This window comes from Pongo abelii, chromosome X, assembly GCF_028885655.2.
Source record: "Pongo abelii isolate AG06213 chromosome X, NHGRI_mPonAbe1-v2.0_pri, whole genome shotgun sequence".
Classification (NCBI taxonomy): Eukaryota; Metazoa; Chordata; class Mammalia; order Primates; family Hominidae; genus Pongo; species Pongo abelii.
Window position 1 is genome coordinate 1,832,397 of NC_072008.2, and position 25,987 is coordinate 1,858,383.

The 25,987-nt window shown below is 49.0% G+C and overlaps 1 protein-coding gene across 5 annotated transcripts in view; it reads right to left on the reverse strand.

Annotated features, from left to right (window-relative positions):
- Positions 1-25,987, reverse strand: part of DHRSX (dehydrogenase/reductase X-linked) — a 277,695-nt gene that overhangs the window by 11,955 nt on the left and 239,753 nt on the right. For 4 of the 5 annotated variants that reach the window (XM_063721055.1, XM_024241546.3, XM_063721056.1 and 1 more), the window contains one exon: positions 21,327-21,534. In XM_063721055.1, coding sequence (XP_063577125.1) covers positions 21,327-21,534 — 208 coding nt within the window. Of the gene's footprint in view, positions 1-19,422; positions 19,763-21,326; positions 21,535-25,987 lie in introns of those variants that run through there. The other variant, XM_063721053.1, reaches the window with a different exon arrangement.

Genomic DNA, 25,987 nt, shown 5'->3' on the forward strand with positions numbered 1-25,987 from the left:
CACGAGCTCACGCTCGCTCCCATGCACACACGCTCATACACCCATTCACATGCACACGAGCTCACACGCAGACGAGCTCATGCTCACTCACATGCACACACGCTCATACACTTTCACATGCACACGAGCTCACACGTGCACACACACTCATACACTCATCCACATGCGCCCGAGGTCGCACGGGCACGAGCTCACCCTCACTCACGTGCAAACATGCTCATACACTCATGAACACGCGCCAGAGTTTGCGCAGGCACGAGCTCACCCTCGCTCATACACTCATCCACATGCGCTCACACTCGCGTGCACACACGCTCATACACTCATCCACATGCACCTGAGCTCATGCTTGCGTGAACAGATGCTCATCCACATGCGCCCGAGCTCGCGCAGGCACGAGCTCATGCTCGCTGGCGTGCAAACATGCTCATACGCTCATCCACATGCGACCGAGCTCGCACGGGCACGAGCTCACGCTTGCTGGCGTGCAAACATGCTCATACACTCATCCACATGCGACCGAGCTCGCACGGGCACGAGCTCATGCTTGCTCGCGTGCACACACGCTCATACACTCATCTACATGTGCCCATGCTCGCGTGAAGAGACGCTCATACACTCATCCACATGCGCCTGAGCTCGCGTGGGCACTAGTTCACCCTCACTCGCGTGCACACACGCTCATACACTCATCCACATGGGCACGAGCTCACGCTCACTCGCACACACGCTCATACACTCATCCACGAGCTCACGCTCGTGTGCACACACGCTCATACACTCATCCACGTGCGCCCGAGCTCACGCTCGCATGCACACATGCTCATACGCATCCACATGCACACGAGATCACGCTCGCTCACGTGCACACACACTCATACACTCATCCGCGCACACGAGCTCACGCTCACTCGCACACGCTCACTCATCCGCATGCACACGAGCTCGTGCCACGCTCACATGCACACACGCTCATACTCATTCACATGCACACGAGCTCGCGCACACACGAGCTCACGCTCACTCACGTGCACACACGCTTATACACTCATTCACCTGCACATGAGCTCACACGCACACGCTCACACCACATGCACACACGCTCACTCATTCACATGCACGCGAGCTCACGCTCACATGCAAACACGCTCACTCATTCACATGCAGACATGCTCACACTCACTCATGCACACACGCTCATAGACTCATTCACATGCACACATGCTCACACTCGCACACAGCTCACATGCACACATGCTTACATACACTCACATGCACACATTCACATGCACACATATGCACACATGCTTACTCATTCACAAGCACACACTAATTCACATGTACACAGCTCACACACATGCTCACATTCACATGCACACACTAATTCACATGCACACTCACATGCACACATATACATGCTCACATGCTCATTCACATGCACAGGCTCACACTCATTCACATGCACATAGCTCACACACATGCACTCGTTCACATGTACACACATTCACATGCACACTCATACACATGCATGCACTCATTCACAAGTACACACATGCTCACACATTCACATGCACACACTCATACATGCTCACATTTACACACATTCACATGCACACACGCTCATCCACGTGTACACACATTCACATGCACACACATTCACATGCACACACTCATACACATGCACACATTATATTTATCCTGATATAATATTGCAAAATACGAAACCAAGGAGAGAGGCCTCAGGAGGAACCAGGCCTGCCCACACCTGGATCTTAGACCTCCAGCCTCCAGGACTGCGGGAGAATCAATGTATGCTGTTTGTAAGCCACCCAGTCTATGGTATTCTGTAACAGCAGCCAAAACTGGACTAAGACATGTCATAAGAAGAGGAGATGAGGACACAGACACACACCGGGACAACCCTGTGAGGACACAGGGAGAAGACGGCATCTCCAAGCCCAGGAGAGAGACCTCAGGAGGAACCAGCCCTGCCCACACCTTGATGTCAGACTTCCAGCCTCCAGGACTGTGGGAAAATCAATGTCTGTTGTTTATAAGCCACCCAGTCTATGGTATTCTGTGATAGCAGCCTGAGATGGACTAAGACATCTCATAAGAAGAGGAGATGAGGACACAGACACACACAGAGGGACGACACCATGAGGACACAGGGAGAAGACGGCGTCTCCAAGCCCAGGAGAGAGGCCTCAGGAGGAACCAGCCCTGCCCATACCTGGATCTCAGACTTCCAGCCTCCAGGACTGTGGGAGAATCAATGTCTGTTGTTTATAAGCCACCCAGTCTATGGTATTCTGTGATAGCAGCCTGAAATGGACTGAGACAGCTCATAAGAAGAGATGAGGACACAGACACACACACAGGTCAACCCTGTGAGGACACAGTCAGAAGACAGCATCTACAACCCAAGAAGAGAGGCCTCGGGAGGAGCCCGCTCAGCTCACACCTTGATCTCGGACTTCCAGCCTCCAGGACGGTGGGAAAATCGAGTGTCTGTTGTCTAAGCTGCCTGGTCTATGGGACTTCAGGCTGGCAACTCCGGCAGATGGAGACCTAGCCCAGGTGACTTCTCCTCTCCTGACTGGGATCGGTGCAGGCTGCTGTGTGCGTATGTCAAGAAAGCCTCTTTTCCAGGAAACAGGCAATTATATCCACACTTACCTGCTACCTCAAGAGTCAGGGAGGGGAGAGACTTCAGGTGCATGAGCAATTACTCGAGTTCCCCTCCCAAGTCATCTCAATCACCTGTTAGTTACCCGGCTCATTCAGTCTGCCACACAGCTCCACTGCAAACAGAGCCCTCTGTGTTCATGGGACTGTTCACGAACACCAAGGATTCCTGCCAGAGTTTGTCTCTCTAATGCCACGTTCTGCAAAGCAGACCTTTGACTGGCCCAGCCCTTTGTGATCTTTTTCCCCAAAGAAAACACCCGGACCATGGCCAGGCGCAGTAGCTCACGCCTGTAATCCCAGCACTTTGGGAGGCTGAGGCAGGCAGATCACGAGGTCAGGAGATCGAGACCATCCTGGCTAACACGGTGAAACCCCGTCTCTACTTAAAAAAATATAAAAAATTAGCCAGGCGTGGCGGCGAGTGCCTGTAGTCCCAGCTACTCGGGAGGCAGGAGAATGGCATGAACCCAGGAGGCAGGGCTTGCAGTGAGCTGAGATGGCGCCACTGCACTCCAGCCTGGGCGACAGAGTGAGACTCCGTCTCAAAAAAAAAAAACACCCAGACCATGGCCACGGTTTCTCGTGTTAGGGCAGCACAGAGAATGTGACAGGTAGGAAAAACAGCAAAGCATCTCCTATCGTCCTCAGAGTTGCTTTCGTTAGAGGAGAAGCTCTGGGACCTGCCTCAGAGCTGCTGCAGAATAAGAAGGGTTCGAGTCAGCCTTCCTCCTGCTGACACTGAAGTCCTCAGTTTTCCCTCCGGAGGCAGCCCCTTTTCCTCCTAACTCCATGAAAATGTCTCTCCAGAAGGTACAGCTGGAGCACCCTGCACCTGCACCCCAGCCAGCCCTACACCCACATCTGTACATGCCAGGCAGTGCTGAGAACCAGGCAGGGAGGGAGCGGACGGACGTGTCTGCACACAATCCTGCACCTGCTGGGAACAACTCAGTGTCATCAGCTATGGCCTGGGTCAAAGCACCTTTGTTTTGGGTATTCAAAGGTCAGTGAAGGGTTGAGTGAAAGGGAAGGAGAAAGGCAGAGAAAGAAAAAAATATCAATGGAAGGAAGAAAGAGAACGAGAAAGAGAAAGAGAAAGAAAAAGAGGAAGAAGAAAGGAATAAGGAGAAAGGAATGAAGAAAGGAATGAAGGAAGGAAAGAAGGAAGCAAAAAAGGAGGGAAGGAAGGAGGGAAGGAAGGAGGACACAGAGAGGAGGGAGGCAGTAAGAAAGGAAGGAAGCAGAGAACAAGAAATAAAAGAGGGAAGGAAGGAAGGAGAGAGAAAGGAAGCAGAGAAGAAAGGAGGGAGGAAGAAAAAAGGGAGAAAGGGAAGAAGGGAAGAAGGGAGGAAGGGAGGAAGGGAAGAAGGGAGGAAGGGAGGAAGGGAAGGAGGAAGGGAAGGATGAAAAAAGAAAAAAACAGGCAGGAAGCAAAGAAGGAAGGGAGGAAGGAAGGAAGGAAAGACAGAGAAAGAAAAAAAAAGAGAAACAAAGAACCAAAGGGAAAGAACAAAGGACAGGAGGGAAGGATGGGAGGGAGGGAAGGATGGGAGGGAGGGAAGGATGGGAGGGAGGGAGGGGAGGAGGGAGGGAAAGAAGGAAGCAGGGAGGGAGGGAAGGAAGGAGGGAGGGAGGGAGGGAGGGGAGGAGGGAAGGAAGGAGGGAGGGAGGAGAGGAGGGAAGGAAGGAGGGAAGGAGGGAGGAGAGGAGGGAAGGAAGGAAGGAGGGAGGGACGGAGGGGAGGAGGGAAGGAGGGAAGGAGGGGAGGAGGGAAGGAGGGAAGGAGGGAAGGAGGGAAGGAGGGAGGAGAGGAGGGAAGGAAGGAAGGAGGGAGGGACGGAGGAGAGGAGGGAAGGAAGGAAGGAGGGAGGGACGGAGGGGAGGAGGGAAGGAAGGAAGGAGGCAGGGACGGAGGGGAGGAGGGAAGGAAAGAGGGAGAGAGAAAGGAAGGAGGGAGGGAGGAAGGAGGGAGGGAGGAAGGAGGAAGGAGGGAGGAGGGAGGAAGGAGGGAGGGAGGAGGGAGGAAGGAGGGAGGAGGGAGGAAGGAGGGAGGGAGGAAGGAGGAAGGAGGGAGGAAGGAGGAAGGAGGGAGGAAGGAGGAAGGGAGGAGGAAGGAGGAAGGAGGAAGGAGGGAGGAGGAAGGAGGGAGGGAGGAAGAAGGAAGGAGGGAGGGAGGAAGGAGGAAGGAGGAAGGAGGGAGGAAGGAAGGAGGAAGGAGGGAGGGAAGGAAGGAGGGAGGGAGGATAAAAGGGAAGCAAAAGGAAGGACTGGAGGAAAAAAGAGAAGATAAGAGGAAGGAAGGGAGGGAGGAATTTATTCCTCAGAGCCTTTGCTGCATTTACCAATTCTGGTTCTGCCCCCATTTGACCAAATATCTGGGGTGACTGAGAATTCTGATTTCTAAGATAAGGCAGATATTGTGAATTTGAAATAGCAAATCCCTTTTGTGTCATTCAAACCACTATTTCCTCTTTGTTAGAGCTCCTGTTCTCCAGAGAGCACCCAGGGTACACAGAGATATTTGCCTGTCACTCTTTTCAAAGAGCTTCAGAAAGCTGTTCCCTCTGAACTCCACACTTAACTTGTATTAGACGTGCTGGGCTTTGCAGAAGAGACACACACAGGGCTTCCCTTTGTCTTTGGGACGGGTCCCCTGTGCTGTCTGCAAGGAAACTTCCTAACGCTCCACTGCCAGGAGCAGAGGGCAGTAGGAATGGCATCACCCAGGATGTCTCCTAGGGAGGAGGCTAGCAGGGCTTGAGCGGCAAACGCCCAGCTCTCTGCAAGGCACCCCAGCTCTCTGCAAGGCACGCAGAGCTCGTTCACCTTCTGTAAACGTTGCTATTTGAACGCAGACGCTGTTGGTAGATCCTTGAGATGTGCTCAGAGAGATCTGAGGGCACATGTATTTATTTTAGCACCATCCACATCTTAGGGCAGAAACTCACACTCAGGGAAGTGGCTGGCAAGTAAACAGACTCCTAGCTGAGCTTCCCAAGGAGAGTTTCCACGTCCCAAAGTTGTGGAAGAGGGGACGGAGTAATGCTGTGGTCAAAGAGAAATTCAGAGACCTCTGCCCAGGCTCAGCTGCCTTCCTGGAAGAATGTTCTGAACATTCTACAAAGGCCACACTTCTTCTCCATACCTCTGCTCCAACCACCCAGGGATCCTGCTGCTTCTGCCACAATGTCCCCTGCCTCTTGCCTCTCTGTACCTGCTGCTTGCTTCTTCTGGAATGTTCTGGAAAATAGGTTTCCCAGGGCTGGATGTTTTCTGGGATGCTGACTCACATGGAAATCATAGGGTGATATAACGTGTGCATGTGTGTGTGCACAGATATGCGTAGGTACGCATGGCTGTGTGTACTTGTGGGTAGATGTGTATTGTGTGAGCGTATGTGCATGTCTCTGTATATGGATATGTGTGAGCATAGGGACGTACATGCACGTGCACGAATGCACGTGTGCATATGTGCATGTGTGTATGGGAATATACGTGTATTTGCATCAATATGTGTGCATGTGTGTGTTTGCTCATGCATATGTGCCCACATGCATGTGGGCACAGATGTGTGGATATACGCATGTCTTTGTGTGCATGGGTTGGCACGTGTATATGTGCATGTGTGTGCATGTGTGTCTGCATGTATGTGAAGGTGTGTGTGCATTTATGCACGTGTGCATGTGTACACACAATGTGCATGTGGGGGGGTGCAGGTGCGTGCATGTGTTTGCATCTATATGTATTTGTACATGTGCATGTATATGTGTGTGCATCAGTGTGCACATGTGTACGTGCACTCACGTGCTCTCAACTCCCCAATGAGAGCTGTGGGTTGTGCTAAACTTCTAGGGATGTTTCATGTCTTCAGTGACCACCTGAAGCAGAGAGGATTAAGAAAACCTTCCTTTAACTACAATCTCATAAGACACACACGCAAACTTGCTCTTACTAGGAATAAACACTCACCTGACAGACAACACAGGGGAGATGGCTTGTGCTGTTTAATGTCAGGTAACATAGGTCTTAGGTGGTCTCTGTGATGATTGATTTCATGTATCAATTGGCTGGGCTATGGTGCCCAGACATTTGGTCAAGCACCAGACTGGGTACTTTGTGGATATCATTAACATTTACAAATCAGTTGCGTTTAAGCAAAGGAGAGGACTCTTCACAATGTGGGTGGGCCTCACCTCATCAGGAGAAGGCCTTCACAGCAAACACTGACACTAGAGAAGAAATTCCACTCCAGACTGTAACAGGGCAATCCTGCCTGAGTGTCCAGCCTGCCCTGCAGATTTTAGGCTCAAGGCTGCAATGTCAAATCTTGTCCAGGTCTTCAGCCTGCCAGCCAGCCTACCAATTTTGGACTTGCCTGCCCCTACAATCCCAAGAGTCAATTAGTTAAACTAAATCTTTCTCTATGCATAGATCCTATTGGTCCTGTTTTTCTTGAGAACTGCGACTAATATAAAATTGAACGGTCTCAATGGCAGACACTCTGGGCATTCTGAAACCAGGAAGAAATGCCAAGCTCCAGGAATGATCTTGGCTCATCTCTTAGCTTGAGGCACTGGAAGGTCTTCCAGTCAATCAAAGCACAGAGACTGCTGGCTGGTTTTTAAGGCTGCACCAAAGGAGGGCAGTTATCCACTGAAGGGAAGAAGTTTCCCATCCAAAGAGGATGCTTCTTTTTAGGGTGGCAGCCTCAGAGCCTATGACGTCTTTGTTCCTGGGGAGTCTGTTAGAGCCACCAGACATACCCTGTGGAAAGGAGAGATGGCATCTCCTCGGACAAAACGACGCTTCCCAGTTCTGAAACGTCTGTGGCATTTCCAGTGTGTACCTCAAATTGATCCAGGTGGCATCACCTCTGAGCCCGAGAGAACCTCCTTCTTTCCCTCCCTTTCTCTCACGCCCTTCTTCTTCCTCCTTTGCTTCCTCTTCCTTTTTCTTTCTCCTCTTTTTCTCTATTCCTCTTTCTCTTCCTCCCCCATCTTATCCTCCTCCTCTTTCATTTCTTCCTCCTCCTTCTCTTTTCCCCCTTATCCTCCTCCTGTTTTTCTATCCCTTCCTCTTCCTCCTTTTTTCTCTTTCTCCTTTTTCTCTCTTCTTCCTCCTCCTTCATCTTATCCTCCTCCTCCTTTTTCTTTTTTCCCCTTATTCTCTTCTTTCCCCCATCTCTTTCTCCCTTTCTCCTCTCTCTCCGCCTTCTCTTCTTCCTTCTTTCTTTTCTCCTCTTGCCTTTTCGCTCTCTATTCCTCTTTTTTCTCCTTCATCTTTTCTTCCTCCACCTCATCCTCTTCCTCCTTTCTCCCTTATCCTCCTGTTTTTCTATCCCTCTGTCTCCCTTCCTCTTCCTTTCTTTCTCCTCTTTCTCATCATTTTCTCCCTCTTCTTCCTCCTCCATCTTCTCCTTCTGTTCCACTTCTTCCTCCTCCCCCTCTTTCTTCCCCTTATCCTCTTCGTTTCCTCTTTCTCTTCCTTCCTCTTCTCTCTCCTCCTTCTCTTCTTCCTTTTTTCTTTCTGCCCTTCTTCCCTTTTCTCTATTCCTCTTTTTCCTCCTCCTTCATCTTCTCCTCCTCCACTTCTTCCTTATCCTCCTCCTCCCTTCATCTTCTCCTCCTCCACTTCTTCCTTCTCCTCCTCCTCCCTTCTTACTTCTCCTCCTTTTTCTACCCCGTCTTCCTCCTTTTTTTCTCCTTTTCCTCCTCCTCTTCCTCGTTTTTCTCTCTCCCCCTTCCCTTCCTCCTCTTCCCCTTCTTCTTCCTCCTCCTCTCTCTCTGCCCCCTCTATTATCAATTTACAGTATAATCCAGGTTTTCGTAAAAAAAAAAAAAAACTGGACAACCTTCACACTATACTCTTCTGTTTCTAAAAGTCTTCTTCTGAATCGAAATCACTCTTGTTCACTTGTGTGAGGCTGGGGGATTCCTGAATGAACTTTTATCCACTTGTTTTGAAAACAACAACAACAACTAAGGCAACACAACTTCCTTTAGGATTCATCTGGAGGATTCATATGGAGTTACCGAGAGCTATCTTCTTCTGTCCACAGCCCCAAAGCTGGGGCTCAATCCCCTGCAGTCCTGGGGTCAGGGGTCCTCACGCTTAGCACTCAAGAGAATCGGCCAGAGAGCTTGTAAAAACAACTGCACCCCTGGTATTTCTGACTCAGTGGATCTTAGGAGGCCCAAGAATCTGCATTTTTTAATTTTTTATTATTTATTTATTTTTTTGAGATGGAGTCTCACTCTGTTGCCTGGGCTGGAGTGCAGTGGCATGATCTTGACTCACTGCAACCTCTGCTTCCCAAGTTTAAGCAATTCTCCTGCCTCAGCCTCCCAAGTAGCTGGGATTACAGGCGCCCGCCACTACACCTAGCTAATTTTTCGTATTTTTAGTAGAGATGGGATTTCACCATGTTGGCCAGGCTGGTCTTGAACTCCTGACCTCATGATTCGCCCACGTCAGCCTGCAAAAGTGCTGGGATTACAGGCATGAGCCACCGTGCCTGACCCAAGAATCTGCATTTCTAACGAGCTCCCAGAGGCTGCTGGTCTTAGAGACCACGCTGGGAACCCTACTCATTCTAGCTTCTTATGCAGCTCTGCAAACTATACACCATGGGCAAAATTCAGCCCGTACCTGTTTCTGTACAGGCTACTAGCTAAGAATGGTTTTATACTCTTAAAGTGTTGTTAAAAAAAAAAAAAAAAAAAAAAGAAAGAAAGAAATATGCCAAAGAGACTAGAGGTGGCCCACAAAGACTAAAACACTTCCTATCTAGCCAACCTCCTGTATAGAGCAAGGAACTGTGGCTTCGCGGCAGAATTTAATTATCTGCCCCTGTGCAGCTGCGGCTGACAGGTGCTGTCTTCCACACATTCTTGGAATGATGAAGTGCGCCTGCTTGGTGGCGCCTTGTGCAGGGAAATGAAAGTTGCCTTCTGAATACACAACACGGTCCTGTAAATCATGCTCCCTGTGGCTTAAATAACACATCCCGTTTTATCTACAGCTTTTTTTTTTTTTTTCAAATGACAATCTTTAGAGACTGGCAAGAGGACAGAAGATGTATAAATGTGAACCCAAATCCAAGAACAAAGTGTGTTCCCTTTTAACAAACACAAGGGTATCTTTGAAGTCCCAGACACCCGCCGGGGGGCCGGGGAGACGGTGCAGCAACATTTATCGTAAAATCTGCATAAAGCCACTCTTGAGTCCTGGAGACTGTTGGAGCTGCAAGCTACACAAACCATTTCAACTTCATTCAGTCCAATGAATGTTTATTAAATGCTCACCCATATTTTGCCAGCTCTTGGGGCAAAGGAAGACAATTTTAGAAATAACCCCTGCTGCCCAGGAGCTTCCAATAGACATGGGCAGTGGGTGGATGGTGAGGCACAAGTGCAGGAAAAAAAAAAAGATGAAACACACACAAAATAGAAGATAGAATTTCAAGTGTACTAAGTAGAGCCACAAGCAATATAGTCAGCCAGAGGAATGAATGGCTCATAATTACATAATTACATAGAGCTTTACAGTGGAGAAAATGGTTTCCCATATATTCTGTCAGCAATGTTCACAACAATCTTATGTGATATTATTATCCAGAATTAACAAATTAGAAAAATGAGAGGCATAGCAGGGAAGGAAAGGAGAAGGGAGCTGTTGCAGGAAATAGCCACTGCCTGATTCTTCCAGGGACCCCTCCCTCGTCATCTCCCTTCTTTCTCTGCTTTGCTATGATGAGCCCTGATCCATGCACACAGCTGGATCCATGCACATGCATTCAATATCTCCCTCCTTGCCTTCACCCATGCACACAGCCCTGATCCATGCACACAGCTGGCTCCATACATATGCATTCAGCATCTGCCTCCCTGCCTTCATCCATGCACATAGCCCTGATCCATGCACACAGCTGGCTCCATACACATGCATTCTGCATCTGCCTATCTTCTTCCACGCACACAGCCCTAATCCATGAACACAGCTGGCTCCATGCACGTGCATTCAGTATCTGCCTCCCTGCCTTCATCCATGCACACAGCCCTGACCCATGTACACAGCTGGCTCCATACACATGCATTCAGCATCTGCCTCCCTGCCTTCATCCATGCACACAGCCCTGACCCATGTACACAGCTGGCTCCATACACATGCATTCCGCATCTGGCCTCTCTGCCGTCATCCATGCACACAGCACTGATCCATGCACACAGCTGGCTCCATACACATGCATTCAGCATCTGCCTCCCTGCCTTCATCCATGCACACAGCCCTGACCCATGTACACAGCTGGCTCCATACACATGCATTCCGCATCTGGCCTCTCTGCCGTCATCCATGCACACAGCACTGATCCATGCACACAGCTGGCTCCATACACATGCATTCAGCATCTGCCTCCCTGCCTTCATCCATGCACACAGCCCTGACCCATGTACACAGCTGGCTCCATACACATGCATTCCGCATCTGGCCTCTCTGCCGTCATCCATGCACACAGCACTGATCCATGCACACAGCTGGCTCCATACACATGCATTCCGCATCTGGCCTCTCTGCCGTCATCCATGCACACAGCACTGATCCATGCACACAGCTGGCTCCATACACATGCATTCTGCAGCTGCCTCCCTGCCTGCATCCATGCACACAGCCCTGATCCATGCACACAGCTGGCTCCACGCACATGCATTCAGCATCTCCATCCCTGCCTTCATCCATGCACACAGCCCTGATCCATGCACACAGCCCTGATCCATGCACACAGCTGGCTCCATGCACGTGCGTTCAGCACGTGCCTCCCTGCCTGCATCCATGCACACAGCCCTGATCCATGCACACAGCTGGCTCCACGCACATGCATTCAGCATCTCCATCCCTGCCTTCATCCATGCACACAGCCCTGATCCATGCACACAGCCCTGATCCATGCATACAGCTGGCTCCATGCACGTGCATTCAGCACCTGCCTCCCTTCCTGCATCCATGCACACAGCCCTGATCCATGCACATGCATTCAATATCTCCCTCCCTGCCTTCACTCATGCACACAGCCCTGATCCATGCACACAGCTGGCTCCATACACATGCATTCCGCATCTGGCCTCTCTGCCTTCATCCATGCACACAGCACTGATCCATGCACACAGCTGGCTCCACACACATGCATTCCGCATCTGGCCTCACACACATGCATTCCGCATCTGGCCTCTCTGCCTTCATCCATGCACACAGCACTGATCCATGCACACAGCTGGCTCCATACACATGCATTCCGCATCTGGCCTCTCTGCCTTCATCCATGCACACAGCACTGATCTATGCACACAGCTGGCTCCACACACATGCATTCTGCAGCTGCCTCCCTGCCTGCATCCATGCACACAGCCCTGATCCATGCACACAGCTGGCTCCATGCACATGCATTCAGCATCTGCCTCCCTGCCTTCACCCATGCACACAGCCCTGATCCATGCACACTGCTAGACCCACACACATGCATTCAGCATCTCCATCCCTGCCTTCATCCATGCACACAGCCCTGATCCATGCACACAGCCCTGATCCATGCACACAGCTGGCTCCATGCACGTGCGTTCAGCACCTGCCTCCCTGCCTGCATCCATGCACACAGCCCTGATCCATGCACACAGCTGGCTCCATACACATGCATTCCGCATCTGGCCTCTCTGCCTTCATCCATGCACACAGCACTGATCCATGCACACAGCTGGCTCCACGCACATGCATTCCGCATCTGGCCTCTCTGCCTTCATCCATGCACACAGCACTGATCCATGCACACAGCTGGCTCCACACACATGCATTCTGCAGCTGCCTCCCTGCCTGCATCCATGCACACAGCCCTGATCCATGCACACAGCTGGCTCCATGCACGTGCGTTCAGCACCTGCCTCCCTTCCTGCATCCATGCACACAGCCCTGATCCATGCACATGCATTCAATATTTCCCTCCCTGCCTTCATCCATGCAGACAGCCCTGATCCATGCACATAGCCCAGATCCATGTACACAGCTAGACCCACACACATGCATTCAGTACCTCCCTCCCTGCCTTCCAGGCACAGAGTCCTGATCCACACACACAGCTGTTGTAGGTTTTCTGCAGTAGTATTCAGAACAGCAAAGATATGCAATCAACCTAAGTGTCTGTCAGCAGAGGACTAGCTAAGATAAAGAAAGTATAGTATAGTATATACACACCATGGAATATTATGCAGTCATATCAAAGAATGAAATCATGTCTTTTGCAGTGACATGGACAAACAGTGCACGTTTCCACTTTTTATTTTATTATTTTACTTTTTATTTTTATTTTTTGAGATGGAGTCTCACTCTGTCGCCCAGGCTGGAGTGCAGTGGTGCGATCCTGGCTTACTGCAGTCTCTACCTCCCGTGTTCAAGCGATTCTCCTGCCTCAGCCTCCCGAGTAGCTGGGACTACAGGCATGTGCCACCACGCTGAGCTAATTTTTGTATTTTTAGTAGAGACGGGGTTTCACCATATTGGTCAGGCTGGTCTTGAACTCGTGACCTCAGGTGATCCACCCGCCTCAGCCTCCCAAAGTGCTGGGATTACAGGTGTGATCCACCATGCCTGGCCTGTTTCCATTTTCTAAGGTCCCTAGAGTCGTCAGACTCATCAAGACAGAAAGCAGAATGGTGTTGCTAGGAGCTAGGAACAGCAGGGAAACTGGAAGTTGTATTTTAATGGAAACAGAGCTTCAGTTTGAAAAGCGGGCCGTTCTCCTAACAACTCAGATACCGAAAGTCAAACACTGATCCTGCCATGTTCTCACTTGCAGGTGGGAGTTCACCAGTGGGTCTACACAGACAGAGGGTGGACTGACGATGAGGACCCTGAAAGGTGGGAGGTTGGCAGGAGGTGGAGGATGAAAAAAATCACCTACGGGTATAGTATTCACTGCAGCGGTGAGGGGTTCACTAGAAGCCCGGACTTCACCACTGTGCAATGCCTCCATGCAAGAAATCCGCACCTGTACTCCTTAAATGTATAATCAATAAGCAAATCAATAAATACATAAGCTGGGCCGGGTGCGGTGGCTCACACCTGTCATCCCAGCACTTTGGGAGGCCGAGGCCGGTGGATCATGAGGTCAAGAGATCAAGACCATCCCAGCCAACATGATGAAACCCCGTCTCTATTAAAAATGTAAAAATTAGCTGGGTGTGGTGGGACATGCCTATAATCCCAGCTACTCGGGAGGCTGAGGAGGGAGAATCGCTTGAACCCGGGAGGGAGGGGTTGCAGTGAGCCAAAATCATGCCACTGCAGTGCAGCCTGGGCAACAGAGCATCTCAGAAGAAAAAAAAAAAAAAAAAAGGAAACAAGAAAAGAAATCCGCACCTGTACTCTTTAAATTTTTAATAAATAAGCAAATCAATAATACATAGGCCAGGACGGGCGCGGTGGCTCACGCCTGTCATGCCAGCACTTTGGGAAGCCGAGGCGGGCGGATCACAAGGTCAAGAGATCAAGACCATCCCGGCCAACATGGCGAAACCCCGTCTCTATTAAAAATATACAAATTAGCTGGGTGTGGTGGGACATGTCTGTAATCCCAGCTACTTGGGAGGCTGAGGAGGGAGAATCGCTTGAACCCGGGAGGCAGGGGTTGCAGTGAGCCGAGATCGTGCCACTGTACTCCAGCCTGGGCGACAGGGCGAGACTCTGTCTCAAAAAAATAAAATAAAATAAAATAAATAAATCCGCATCTGTACTCCTTAAATTTATAATAAATAAGTGAATCAATAAATACATAAGCCAGTTGGTGAGATGACCCATAAAGACAAACAAAGCTTTGTGGGGGGAAAGCAAGCACCCAGGAGAAGCCCTATCTTCAGAGGTTTTGACACAGGCCTGAATGAAGCGAAGGAGAGGGAATGGACACCTGGGGGAAGGGCATGTGTGGAAGAGGAAACAGCCAGGGCTGAGGTTTGCACATTGCACGGAAGGGGTGAAGTCCCTGGTAGCTCTACCTGGAGCAATTTCTTATTTATTTATTTATTTATTGTATTTTTTTTGAGATGGAGTTTCACTCTTGTCACCCAGGCTGGAGCGCAGTGGCGCGATCTCGGCTCACTGCAACCTCCTGCTCCCGGGTTCAAGCGATTCTCCTGCCTCAGCCTCCCGAGTAGCTGGGATTACAGGCGTCCGCCATCACGCCTGTCTAATTTTTGTATTTTTAGTACAGATGGGGTTTCACCACGTTGGCCAGGCTGGTCTCGAACTCCTGGCCTCAGGTGATCCACCCGCCTCGGCCTCCCAAAGTCCTGGGATGACAGGCGTGAGCCACTGCGCCTGGCCACCTGGAGCATTTTCAGTGGAGCACGGGGGACTGGAAGCAAAATGTATGAGCAATTCCTGTATGGGGATTTGCTGCAGAAGAGACTGTGGTCAGGGACAGTCCCCAGGAAAAACAGAAGGTCCAGAGAGGGTGGTTAGATTTGTTTCTTTATTAATAAAGAAATGTGGGAGCTGGGTATGGTGTCTCATGCCTGTAATCCCAGCACTTTGGCAGGCCGAGGCAGTTGGCTCACTTGAGACTGTGAGCTTGAGATCAGCCTGAGTAACATATCAAAACCCTGTCTCTACTAAAAATGTAAAAATTAGCCAGGCATGCTGGGAGGTACCTGAGGTCCCAACTACCCAGGAGGATGAGGCAGAATTGCTGGAACCCAGGAGGTGGAGGTTGCAGTGAGCCGAGATCGCGCCACTGCACTCCAGCCTGGGCGACAGAGCGAGGCTCCATCTTAAAAATAAAAATAAAAATAAAAAAATTCCCAGTACCTGCATCCTTGACTTGATTAATTAATCCGTCACCCTCTCGGCACATCAATCCAAGTTCCAATCAACCCTAAGACACAGTTTCATTAGACCGCATGGCAGATACAAATACATGCTTAAAACAAGCAATGATACGAGTGGTCTACTTCATGGTGAAGTGGGCGCAGTCTACACTGCAAATTTGTTCATTTTGATGGCAGGCCTGATCACATGATTTCAAAGTGGTCAGGACTTGCTGGACATGAGCCCTGTATGGTGGAGCTGATACACTCAGCATTTACAATAGCTTTCTTTTTTTTTTGAGATGGAGTTTCGCTCTTGTCGCCCAGGCTGGAGTGCAGTGGCACAATCTGGGCTCACCACAATCTCCGCCCCTGGGTTCAAGCGATTCTCCTGCCTCAGCTTCCTGAGTAGCTGGGATTACAGGTGACTGCCACCATGCCTGGCTAATTTCTGTATTTTTAGTAGAGATGGGGTTTCTCCATGTTGGTCAGGCTGGTCTCAAACTCCCAACCTCAGGTGATCCTCCCCCCTCAGCCTCCCAAAGTGTTGGGATTACAGGTGTGAGCCACCGTGCCCGTCCCATAGCTCTTTTTCGTAACACCCACTGATCTTGAGACAAGCGGGGTGGGAAGAGAGGTAATAGCCACATTCATTTGCTCCCTAGGAGGGGTATACAGTGTAGGGGGTTACTGAGTTTCATTGATGAAGCTGCAAGGAGCTTCCTAGAGGTCTGAAGACCACACATGCTCTCTGAAATACTAAGCTACTCTCCTACTGAGGCTGAGACCATCTGCTTGTCTCAGCATGAAGAATGGCCTGATGCATTTGTATACAGGACAAATCAAAACCTCTCATCTTTATAAATGCACAAATCATAATCCCAACACTTTGGGAGGCCACAGCAGGAGGATCGCTTGGGGCTAGGAACTGGAGATCCGGCTGGACAACAGAGCAGGACCCTGGCTCTACCAAAAATTTTTTAAAAATTAGCCAGGTGTGCTAGTGCATTCCTGTAGTCCCAGCTACTCAGGAGGTGGAGGTGGGGTGATCGTTTCAGTCCAGCAGAGGTCGAGGCTGCTGTGAGCTGTGATTGTGCCACTGCTCTCCAGCCTGGGTGACAGGGCGACACCCCATCTCAAAAACAAACCAATCAACCTCCTAGTTTTTCTTCTGGTACTGACTGGTCGCCCAGGTTAGTGGCGGTGAATTTGGAATCGAGTCCATGTGTTCTGATGAGACAGAGGATAGAGGTTTCAGAGTGACATACAACCATGCCCTCAGATGATATGAAACATCACAGAGATATGAACTTCCCACAGATTCTTCCCAAGGACCCTGGGCAGATCCTGCAAGGTTTTTCTTCTTTCTTTCTTTCTTTTTTTTTTGAGATGGAGTTTCACTCTTGTCACCCAGGCTGGAGTGCAATGGCGCCATCTTGGCTCACTACAACCTCTGCCTCCCGGGTTCAAGCGATTCTCCTGCCTCAGCCCCCCAAGTAGCTGGGATGACATGCAGGCGCTACCACACTCGGCTAATTTTTTTTTATTTTTTAATAGAGATGGTGTTTCCCCATGTTTGACAGGCTGGTCTCAAACTCCTGACCTCAAGTAATCCGCTCACCTCGGCCTCCCAAAGTGCTGGGATTATAGGCATGAGACACGGCACCCAGCTGATCTTCCAAGTCTTAATATACAATGCATACATACATGCATACACACTAGTAAATAATACATATACAGCAATACAGAATTATCATTATAAAGAGAGCATCAAGCTACTGATGCCGTATAGCCTTTTCTTTAAAATTCTTACATTATTTTAATTTCATTTCCAGGCTAATGCATATTCTTCTGCTCTATAATTTTAAAGTTTCCACAATGTTGTCTCTTATATAAAGGCAGTATCACTCAAGCAATGCCCCGTGGTTATTTTTAATCCAAATTTGCAGATGATGATCAAAGGATTAAAGAATGATTCATGTGGCTAAAGTTCCAGTTTGCTTGTTAAATATTTAGAAAGAAATATTATCAAGGCCAGCCATGGTGGCTTATGCCTGTCATCCCAGCACTTTCGGAGGCAGAGGTGGGAGAATCACTTGAGGCCAGGATTTCAAGGTTGCAACCAGTGATTGCATCATAATCCCAGCGCACAAGACCACCGTGGGCGAACAGCAAGATCCTGTCTCTAAAAAAAAAAAAAAAAAAGCACTGCAGCCAGGGTGACAGAGCAAGACCTGGTCTCTAAAAAATTTAAAAGAGGCCGGGTGTGGTGGCTCATGCCTGTAATCCCAGCACTTTGGGAGGCCAAGGCGGGCGGATCACGAGGTCAGGAGATCAAGACCATCCTGGCTAACATGGTGAAACCCCGTCTCTACTAAAAATACAAAAACAACAACAACAACAAAAAAACAATTAGTCAGGCGTGGTGGCGGGCGCCTGTGGTCCCAGCTACTTGGGAGGCTGAGGCAGGAGAATGGCGTGAACCCGAGAGGTGGAGCTTGCAGTGAGCCGAGATTGCACCACTGCACTCCAGCCTGGGCAACTGAGCGAGACTCCGTCTCAAAAAAAAAAAAAAAATTTTAAAAGAAAAAAACAGCAAATGCTCTCCTTGGATACTGAAGTCACTCTGAGGGATTCATGGGGGTTTTATAAGAATGTATCCTAGTGTTGGTGTCTTGCTAGAGAAAACTTAGTGCTTAATAAAATAACTAATATTTTGAAATTCCTTTGCTTGAGAAATTAGAGATGCAAAGAACAATGGATAAGAAAGCAAACTGCAAAATAAGGGAGGTACAGCTGAGCACGGAGGCTCACGCCTGTAATCCCAGCACTTAGGGAGGCCGAGGCGGGCGGATCACCCAAGGTCAGGAGTTCGAGACCAGCCTGGGCAACATAGTGAAACCCCATCCCTACTAAAAACACAACACTTAGCCAGGCATGTTGGTGGGTGCCTGCAATCCCAGCTACTCAGGAGGCTGAGGCAGGAGAATCGCTTGAACCCGGGAGGCGGAGGTTGCAGTGAGCTGAGATCGGGCCAGTGCACTGCAGCCTGGTGACAGAGCAAGACTCTATCTCAAAAAAAAAAAAGAAAAAGAAAAAGAAAAAAAGAAATTCCTTTGCTTGAGGAATGAGAGATTTGAAGAACAACTGATAAGAAAGCAAACTGCAAAATAAGGGAAGTAATTAATCCCCTCAAAAAGTCCGCGTTGGGGGCGGGCAGCTCGTATCATGAGAGACTTTCAGACGACATCAAGAGCAATGCCAGGAGTCCAACAAGGAGAAAAGGGAATTTGTAACCAAGCTCATTAATTCCAAAACTTGATGAAACAGACAATTATCTAAAGGGAAAAGCTGTCTAAACTGATTCAGAAAGAGGTGGGAAACCTCAACAAAGCAGTAGACGCCCAAGGAATTTTGAAAGCTGAGTTAGACTCGCTCTTCCGAAAATTCCTCAACCCACGCAGTTTTGAAGGCGAATCGTGTCATTGTTTCAAAAGCAGACAGTTTTAAAAATGCTAATTAGACGATTCTGCAATGTAAAGGGAGAAACAGAAAAGCTTCTCAAGGTTCTTTCTTTGTTTTGTAAACAAATTATTAAAACTTTAGTATCCCGACTTGAGATAGATAGAAAAGAAAGTAAATCTATAGCTCCCAGATACATATCACTTCAAAAGACCTCAAGGGGGACAGGCACGATGGCTCGCTACTGTATCCCAGCACTTTGGGAGACCAAGGCGGGTAGATTACTTGAGGTAGGCCAGGAGTTCGAGACCAGCTTGGCCAACGTGGCAAAACCCTGTCTTTACTAAAAATACAAAAACTAGCTGGGCGTGGTGGCGCACACCTGTAATCCCAGCTACTCAGGAGGCTGAGGCAGGAGAATCACTTGAACCCAGGGGGTGGAGGTTGCAGTGAGCTGAGATCAAACCACGGCACTCCAGCCTGGGCGACAGAGCTAGACTGCATCTCAAACAAACAAACTCAAAGGAATGGCTGGGGCATGAAATCTTGCAGTGCTCAAGAAGATAATGCATCATGACAACAAAGATCGTTGCAGAAATCTGGGAGCATTCAGTTTCTGGGTCTTAAAAACCAAGACCCCAAAGTACGGTGCTTTGTCCTGCTGAACTGAAGAAGCCCCAAGATCTCTCTTGCCTCCCCCTTTCCTGGTCCCTCTGTGTCTCCCGATGTACAGGATGAAGTTGTTCTCTGAAGTTCCCTGAAGTCTGGACACGTCAAAGAAGGAAAAATGACCAGTGGCCCCTTCCCTGAGTTTCCGAACCCACATCGCAGGAGGAAAGACTGATGTCTGTCAACAGCCCTGCAGAGGCTCCTCATAAACCATTGTCTGTTCTGCCGGCTCCACAGCCTCTGTCCCTGCACAGACTCATCAGAAACCATTATCTGAGGCCAGGCGCTGTGGCTCACACCTATCATCCCAGCACTTTGGGAGCCCGAGGCGGGTGGATCACCTGAGGTCCAGAGTTCGCGACCAGCCTGGCCAGCATGATGAAACCCCGTCTCTACTAAAAATACAAAGTTAGCCGGGTGTGGTGGCGCACGCCTGTAATCCCAGCTACTCAGGAGGCTGAGGCAGCGGAATCGCTTGAACCCAGGAGGCAGAGGTTGCAGTGAGCTGAGATTGCGCCATTGCACTCCAGCCTGGGCGACAAAAAGTGAAACTCCATCTCAAAACAAACAAACAACAACAACAAAAAACATTATCTGTTTTTGGGCCACTGTACATGTTCAAACCCATTGACTTCCCTTAAAAATCATTTACTATTCCCCTGAATTCACCCCCAATTCCCCACTCCCTTTCCCCTAAGAAGAAGAGGACACAAGCATCTGTACCCCCTTGTGTAATGGGGCAATTCCTCTGACATCCTCCATGGATGAGAATACATTTGCCTGTCATTTCCTGTATTCATCTTTCAATAAAGGAAACTGTATTTTGTGCGTGGATTTTTCAGCAAACCTTCAAATGGCAAAGGGGGATGTTTTTCCCTTGACCCCTACCACAGCATCCCCAAAGGGTCTCCAGTTCCTAAGAAGATTCATTTATGGGCACTACATAGCTACACAGCGTCACCCACCGAGCTCGCAGACAACCAAGGCTTTGGGTTGAGAATGTACAAATAAATCACCGAATCCAAGCACCCAACACCGCACACGCAGCCTGGAAGTGGTTGTGTCAGAGCTGTGTGAACCAGAGTGACTCCATCTTGAACAGGAGCTGGGTAACATGAGACTGAGACCTACTGGGCTGCATTCCCAGACGGTTAAGGCATGTTAAGTCGCAGGATGAGATAAGAGATTGGTACAAGGTACAGGTCATAAAAACCTTGCTGATACAACAGGTTGCAGTAAAGAAGCCAGCCAGAACCCACAAAAAGCAAAATAGCGACAAGAGTGACCTCCGGTTGTCGTCACGGCTACATTCCCACCAGCTCTATGACAGTTACAAATGCCATGGCAATGTCAGGAAGTTACCCTCTATGGTCTAAAAAGAGGAGGCAGGAATAACCCACCCCTCGTTTAGCATATCATCAAGAAATAACCGTAAAAATGGCCAACCAGCAGCCGTTGGGGATGCTCTGTCTGTGGAGGAGCCATTCATTTATTCTTCTACCTTCTCAATAAACTTGCTTTCTCTTTGCACCACAGACACGTCCTGAATTCTTTCTTGCATGAGATCCAAGAACCCTCCATTGGGGTCTGGATTGGGGACCCCCTTTCCTGTAGCATCTTCAGGTGTAGCCGTGAATCAGAGAAGCAGAAGGGACTTACCTTGAAAAGCAACCAGCCGAGAAGCTTCTTCACCAGACGGGTGCCCCAGAACACATGCTGGTAGAGGTCCGTGTTGACCACACCGGGGTCCACCACGTTAGCAGTCACGTGGCTTCCCTCAGCCGCCAGCAGCCGCTGGAGGTGATAGGTGAACAGGACAAGGGCCAGCTTGCTCTGGGCGTAGGCTGTGTGGGGTGAGTAGCAGGCACTGTGGGGCAAGCAGGAGAAGGTGTAAGAGGCTGACGGCGTTCACGCCTAAGTGCTTCATCCTGGCAGCATCTGTACCTGCGGCCACGGCCACGTCTATAGGCAGCCACCTCCCCTAGGCCCATGTGTGATTATGCCCTCTGTTGGCCAGTTTTCCAACGCGTGTGGACTTTTCTAGTTCACCTTTTTATTACAAACTCATCCCTTAATTATATTGGGGTCAGAGATGTTAAATTATGTTACTAATTCTTTATTTATTTTTTTTTGAGACAGAGTCTCGCTGTCGCCCAGGCCGGAGTGCAGTGATGCAATCTCGGCTCACTGCAACCTCCACCTGCCCAGTTCAAGTGATTCTCCTGCCTCAGCCTCCCCAGTAGCTGGGACTACAGGCGCCCGCCATCGCACCCTGCTAATTTTTTGTATTTTCAGTAAAAACGGGAGTTTTACCATGTTGGTCAGGCTGGTCTCGAACTCCTGACCTCAAGTTATCCACCCACTTCAGCCTCCCAAAGTGCTGGGATTACAGGCAGGAGCCACCGTGCTTTTTTTTTTTTTTTTTTTTTTTTGAGACAGATTCTCACTCTGTCACCCAGGCTGGAGTGCAGTGTCGCAACCTCTGCCTCCCGGGTTCAAGCGAATCTCGTGCCTCAGCCTCCAGAGTATCTGGGATTACAGGCTCCCATCACCACGCCCAGCTAATTTTTTGTATTTTTAGTAGGGACGGTGTTTCACCATGTTGGCCAGGATGGTCTCGAACTCCTGACTTCGAGTGATCCACCCTCCTTGGCCTCCCAAAGTGCTGGGATGACAGGCATGAGCCACCATGCCTGGCCACATGTGGTCTTCTTGATGAGTCTCAAATCATGAAAGACAACCACACAAGCAATTTGGCAAACTTACCAAGCTATCATAAATTTTCCTCACATCTACTGCAAGCTCTGTAGTGTGCTCAGCACGTGTTAAACTCTTTGCACCTTGGTTCAAGCAGTTTAGAGAAATGTTTTAGTATCACAGGACATAGTGATAAAAATCGATCTGATAACCGTGGTAAAGTGAGTAACATGCCTCTCTCTCTCTCTCTGGTAACCTCAATCACCAGAAACACAGAAAACTGGATGTTTCCAGCTTTGCTCCTGTAAATATGTTCTACTTTTTTATGCCTTAGAAACACTTTTTAAAGAGATGTTATTTGCGGTGTTACATAACGTCCCTTGAAGGCGCACAACCACCATAGACTCCTTTTAGAATTTAATGCTAGGAATAGATAATTGGCCTTAGAATCAGCCTCATAGTTCTTTTCAATAAGACAAGGAGAAGTATTTGAGCAGTAATGTTTTTCTTTCCTCTGGGCTCCGAAGATGCCCAGAGGCGATCAGTTTGCTACACAATTATCGTAACAACATTTCAGGGTGGCTGAAGGTTCATATCTCTTGCTTCTTTTATATATATATATATTTTTTAATTTTATTTTTATTTATTTTTGAGACAGAGTCTTGCTCTGTCACCCCAGCTGGAGTGCAGTGGCGCGATCTCGGCTCACTGCAAGCTCCACCTCCCGGGTTCAAGTCATTTTCCTGCCTCAGCCTCCCAAGTAGCTGGGACTACAGGCGCCCACCACCCGCCTGGCTAATTTTTTGTATTTTTAGTAGAGACGAGGTTTCACCATGTTAGCCAGGATGGTCTCGATCTCCTGACCTCGTGATCAGCCTGCCTCGGCTTCCCAAAGTGCTGGATTACAGGCGTGAGCCACTGCACCTGGCCTAATTTTCTGAATTAACCACACGGTATATGTATCCTGATGGAAGCTGTGAAAGGAAAATATCTGAGCACCCCAAAATCACGAAGCTCAAAGGAAAAGTCCAGCTGGAGCCTGCTGAAGGCAAACGTGCCTCCCATTCTGTTCAAAGTCACCCCTGTGCTCTCTGAGATAGATGCAGATCTGATCACCTCCTTTGGGAAGGCTCATCAGAAACCCTAAAGAATGCAACCATCTGTGTCTCACCTACCTGTGAGCTGGAAGCCCCCTCCCTGCTTCCAGTTGTCCCTGCCTTTCAAGGACTGTACTTCTTCTTCTTATTTTTTTGAGACAGAGTTTTGCTCATGTTGCCCAGGCTGGAGTGCAGTGGCACAATCTCGGCTCACTGCAACCTCCACCTCCTGGGTTCAAGCCATTCTCCTGCCTCAGCCTCCCGAGTAGCTGGGACTACCAGCGCCCGCCACCACGCCCGGCTAATTTTTTGTATTTTTAGTAGAGATGGGGTTTCACCATGTTAGCCAGGCTGATCTCGAACTCCTGGCCTCAGGTGATCCGCCTGCCTCGGCCTCCCAAAGTACAGGTATTTACAGGCGTGAGCCACCGCACCCCCCCCACCATGTAGTTCTTACATATATTGACTGATGTCTCATGTCTCCCTAAAATGTATAAAACCAAGCTGTGGCCAGACACAGTGGCTCACGCCTGTAATCCCAGCACTTTGGGAGGCCAAGGTGGGCGGGTCACAAGGTCTGGAGTTTGAGACCAGGCTGGCCAACATGGTGAAACCCTGTCTCTACTAAAAAAAATTTAAAAATTAGCCAGGCTTGGTGGCAGGTGCCTGTAGTCCCAGCTACTCGGGAGGCTGAGGCAGGAGAATGGCTTGAACCTGGGAAGCGGAGGGTGCAGTGAGCTGAGATTGCACCAATGCACTCCAGCCTGGGCAAGAGAGTGAGACTCCAACTCAAAAAAAAAAAAAAAAAAAACACAAACAAACAAAAAAAACAAGCTGTGACCTGACCACGTTGCACACGTCATCAGGACTTTCAGAGGCTATGTCACAGGTGCACGTCCTTAAATTTGGCAAAACAAACTTTCTAAATTAACTGAGACCTGTCTCAAATGTTCAGGGTTCACAAAGCCATCTCAGATATATTTTGAATATGAGCATGATATTTATGCTAAGTAAATACAGATAAGATCAAAAAGCCTAAAAGAATGTTTAACACATTCAAAAGATTAAAAGAAAGACATCGTCATCATATGCGTTTCAGAAGAAGCATCAGTGAAAATCCAGTGCCTCTTACCAACAAAGGCTGTTCCTAAATAAGAATACAATATTGAGGGTCGGGCGCAGTGGCTCATGCCTGTAATCCCAGCACTTTGGGAGGCTGAGGCGGGCGGATCACCAGGTCATGAGTTTGAGACCATCCTGGCTAACATGGTGAAACCCCATCCCTACTAAAAATACAAAAAATTAGCTGGGCGTGCTGGCGGGCGCCTGTAGACCCAACTACTTGGGAGGCTGAGGCAGGAGAATCACTCGAACCCGGGAGGTGGAGGTTGCAGTGACACGAGATCACGCCACTGTACTCCAGCCTGGGCAACAGAGTGAAACTCTATCTCAAATAATAATAATAATAATAATAATAATAATAAAAGAATAGAAAATTGAAATAAATGAAGTAAACTTTGACCTAAGGATCTGGAGAAGAAAAATAAGAATGCTTTCCCAAGTAAAACACATAAAAGAAAACCAAAAAGATCAAAGCAAATCAGAAATACAGAAAGAAAACAGTGTAAACATAAATGATACCACTGGGGAAGAGAGCCTGATGTTGATTTTTGTTGTTGTTGTTTGAGAAGGAGTCTTGCTCTGTCACCCAGGCTGGAGTGCAGTGGCGTCATCTCAGCTCACTGCAACCTCTGCCTCCTGGGTTCAAGTGATTCACCTGCCTCAACCTCCTGAGTAGCTGGGATTACAGGCATACACCACCATGCCCAGATAATTTTTGCATTTTTAGTAGAGATGGGGTTTCATCAGGTTAGCCAGGCTGGTCTCGAACTTCAGACCCCAAGTGATCTACCCGCCTTGGCCTCCCAAAGTGCTGGGATTACAGGCGTGAGCCACCGTACGTGGCCTTGGTGTTGGTTTCTAAACCTCCTCTCCCTGTTATAAAATGTCCAATATACACTATATTTTCCAGATGAAAAGTAGAATATTACAATTACAGAGCAGACCTTGAAACTATAAAAAAAATTAGGGCTGGGCACAGTGGCTCACGCCTCTAATCCCAGCACTTTGGGAGGCCAAGGCAGGCGGATCATGAGGTCAGGAGATCGAGACCATCCTGGCTAACATGGTGAAACCCCATCTCTACTAAAAATACAAAAAATCACCCAGGTGTGGTGGCGGGCGCCTGTAGTCCGAGCTACTCAGGAGGCTTAGGCAGGAGAATGGCGTGAACCTGGGAGGCAGAGCTTGCAGTGAGCCGAGATCGCGCCACTGCACTCCAGCCTGGGCGATATAGCAAGACTCTGTCTCAAAAAAAAAAAAAAAAATTAGATAACCTCTATATTCATGTATTCATTTTTTCATAAAATAAATGAACAAAACCAATAATGCATGCCTAGTTGGGGCTCAGAGAACAATAACCTAAAATGAAGACCTCAGAAGCAGCATCAGAAGCAAACCTTTCTC